Source organism: Drosophila willistoni, chromosome 3R (genome assembly GCF_018902025.1).
Source record: "Drosophila willistoni isolate 14030-0811.24 chromosome 3R, UCI_dwil_1.1, whole genome shotgun sequence".
Taxonomy (NCBI): Eukaryota; Metazoa; Arthropoda; class Insecta; order Diptera; family Drosophilidae; genus Drosophila; species Drosophila willistoni.
In genome coordinates, this window is record NC_061086.1 from 26831312 (window position 1) to 26834791 (window position 3480).

The 3480-nt window shown below is 34.6% G+C and overlaps 1 protein-coding gene across 2 annotated transcripts; it reads left to right on the plus strand.

Moving 5' to 3' along the window:
- The first annotated feature begins 1195 nt into the window (after positions 1 to 1195).
- Positions 1196 to 2158, plus strand: LOC6647530 (tetratricopeptide repeat protein 12). Of its 2 annotated transcripts, none has more exons than XM_023178731.2 (3): positions 1196 to 1406; positions 1465 to 1824; positions 1946 to 2158. In XM_023178731.2, exons 1-3 carry the CDS (start codon positions 1210 to 1212, stop codon positions 2097 to 2099), a joined length of 711 nt encoding a protein of 236 aa, XP_023034499.2. In that variant the 5' UTR covers positions 1196 to 1209; the 3' UTR covers positions 2100 to 2158. The 2 variants fall into 2 exon arrangements, with proteins under 2 accessions (XP_023034499.2, XP_002069741.2); XM_002069705.4 differs by having other exon boundaries at positions 1197 to 1406; positions 1883 to 2158.
- Positions 2159 to 3480: the final 1322 nt, after the last annotated feature.

A 3480-nucleotide genomic window follows, 5' to 3' on the forward strand; every position in this document is an offset into this window, starting at 1 on the left:
CAACCACACGACCCTCTTCTGGCCATAACCATTAGGAAGCCATAAAAGTATTTTCATGTGATGGTGGCGCCATCTGTTGATGGCAGAGATGAGGTTTTCTCATCGGTTTACTAAACTAAATGCGTACATTTGCATTGCAAATTGCGCATTTAAAAGCGCGACAATTACAACACCCTTCAAACCCTCCCCCACACTGAAGACCCGCCCTCTTCCAGTGCCTTTCAATCACCTTCACCGCTCGTTCACCTACTCCTGCTGCCTCCTACTCGAAACCCTCAACACTGTCTTTAAAAGCAATTAACGATTAGCATGGAAAAACTTTTCAACTTTTTGGAGTCACAATGAAAAATGGAAGGAGGAGCATAGGTTAGTGTGGGTGTGTGTGTGTGTGTGTGTGTGTGTGTGTGTGTGGGATATAGAAATGTGTGGCGTATGTTGACAACTATGCATTAGTTTGATTTGCATTCACTTAATTTATTTTTCGGTTTTCTCTTCCCCACCCCATGCAATCCCTTTCCATGCGATGTTGTTGTTGTTGTTGTTGTTGTTGTTGTGCATTTTCAATTTGCATTCACAATTGCTCATTGATTTTCGCGTTTTAATTTTCTCGCTAAATTAAAAACTCCATTTGCAATTTCCTGACTTGCAGTTTTAATTGTGTATGCATTAAAATCAGTGCACTGATGCATTTTAAATTCAAATGAAAAATCATTTCGTTATCCAGACCCTGAAAGGAAGTCCAAAAAGAAAACGATGAAAAGCATTTTAGACGCAAATAAATGGGCAACGTCGCTAACAAGAAGAGAAAGTATAAGAAAATAAATGCGAAAAGAAAATTTCAAAAATCGACATAAATTATAAATTATGATATGGAAATTGTGACCAAAACTTTATTAAAATATGAGCCTTAGTAAGAGGGCTTTAAAGTTAAAAGAAAAGTCAGGTTAAATAGAGAGTTAAAAATGCCGTTTACATACCAATTACTTTCAAGATTTTTATACGATTTTCCCCAAATTTAGAATTGTTGTTCTTTTGATTATCAGAAAATTAGAAAATGATGAAAACTATATTTTGATTTGATTTAAAATTTCAATCCTAGACACTTATACCTCAAATAATTCTAGTCAACATAAAAAACTAACATCAACAACTAAATACAAACAAAACAGAATAAAAATACAAAAAAAAAAAAAAAAAAAAATAGAAAAAATGAAAAAAATAGAAGTAAAAAAAAATGCTCACACCGACAATTACAGAACAGAAGACACTGAGACCACACAGGAACTGCCCCACATGGATGATGAAATGTCACCGGAAATGAATGAGAAATTTCTTGAAGAACCCTCCAAAGTTCAAGAAGTTCTACAATTTCTCGATCAAATGGCCAATGCCAACAAAATGGATGAGTAAGTAATTAAAGTCACTTCATTATTCTATAATATTATAATCTAAATACTTACATAGAGGCAGCGCTCCTCAGAAGCCTTTGGTTGACAGCAGCGGCCTAGTAACAGATGAAAATTTTTTGGTCTTCAAACGGATCAGTTTCAATGATCGTATGTCAATAAAGCGATCGAAATCGAAAAATAAAATAGTCGGGAATACAAATCAATTTACGTTTATGCGGCAAATTGATGAAACTCAAGAGAGACGAGTCGAAACTCGCATTGAACGAGAACGTGTCGCCGATAATTATCGACGTTTGGGAAATTTTGAATATCGCCGCAATGCTTTTGAGGCTGCCATTCAATTCTATACCCGAGGTTTGGGCTATATAGTCGATACTCCAGTGTTATATGTAAATCGTGCCCTCTGTCATATTAAGTGAGTGAAACCTGTTGCTCTGTTTAGTTTAGTAATCTGTAAGCCAATCAATTAAAAGGCAACACAATTATAAACTTGGCATTAAGGATTGTGATTATATCATTTTTCATCTTGATAAAAGATACCTGCGAGCCTGGCTATATCGAGCAGCGGCCTATAAACGTCTAAATGATGAAAAGAGCTTTGAAGAGAGTGTCTATCAGGCAAAGAGTTTAAATTCATCAGAAATTGAATATATTGAGAAATTTTTGGATAAAATGCGAACCATGCTTTAATATGCCAAATCGCTTACAAATTCTTGTTGTGAAATAATAAAATGAATTTAGAAGATCGATTTTGTTATTTTGTAACCTTAACCTTAAATTAAATAAGGCCAAAGGACATTCTATTTATAAACTTTCGTGGAATTCTTATTATACACATTTTTGTAATTACTTCCAAGTATATACACTTGAAAACAATTTATAAATCAAAAGCTGTGTTTTGTTTGATAAATATTTATGGTTTTTTCTCTTTTTGTTTGTTGGTTATGAAATAATTTAGTCTGCTTGTTAAATTTCCAAGGAAATATTTAAGCAAAGTCAAACAAATATAAATAAATATATTTCTAAGGAATATTGCATTTTCATGTCTAAAAAGGAATTGCATAAATCCAGAGGCAACTGAATGAAAAATACAAATTTCATAAAAAGAAAAATGAAATTGAATAAACAACCGCACAACTACACACACACACACACACACACACACACACACAAATGGATACTCACAGAGGCAGAAGAGAAAAGCATTAGCAGCAGATTACTGTCAGAAGGACATCAGGCACTATGAGGACGAGAAGGCATTGCATCTTGCAATTGGACCTAAATTCAACTCGGATACTCCTCTTCTGGTCATTAGGCCATTCGACCCAGAAAAGCAAACTGACCACATAAAATTTTATGCTGTTTGCCATAATAAATTTAATTAAAAAATCAAATTGACTGAGAGCAAACGGAGAGTAGAGAAGTCAAAAGCAAAAGTCAAAGCCAAAGCCATATTCAAGTCAAGTCAGACGCAATTGGAACATTAGGCACAGACCGGAGTCACAATTTAACCTTTCTCTCTCTCTCTCTCTCTTCGACTCACTCTGTCCTTTTCTGTCGTTTTTTTTTCTGTCATATTTGGGTCAACTTTTGAGCAGAATTTTTTGTCTTAATGGCCTGCAGAAGGCAGACAAATGGACTGCACTTAAACCTATCTAGACAGAAGGCGAAATTGGACGAGTATTCCAACATATATGTACTATATATATATATATATATAAAGATCCATCTTCACCTTTTCAATTAATTTTTCAATGAGTTTTCCTTCGACTCCTCTCTATAAAAATCAATTGCTTGGTAAACTTTTCTTTTTTCCGTCTTCTTTTTTTATGTTTCCTGCCAAGACTTTTATGAGCAAGTTAGCTTGCAGTTAATTAGAAAATGAGAGAAAGAAAATGCGGCTAATCAACTGAAAGTTATCGAGAGACCAAGTCAAGAGCAAAAGGTGTTATGGGCCATGTCAAGTTGGCCATGGAGTCAGGAGTTGCTCTTGAAGTTGGACAGTAAACCAAGCTCAGTCAAGCCATATTGAAGCGGAAATGAGACGATAAAGTAGAAAAAGAAATGAAGA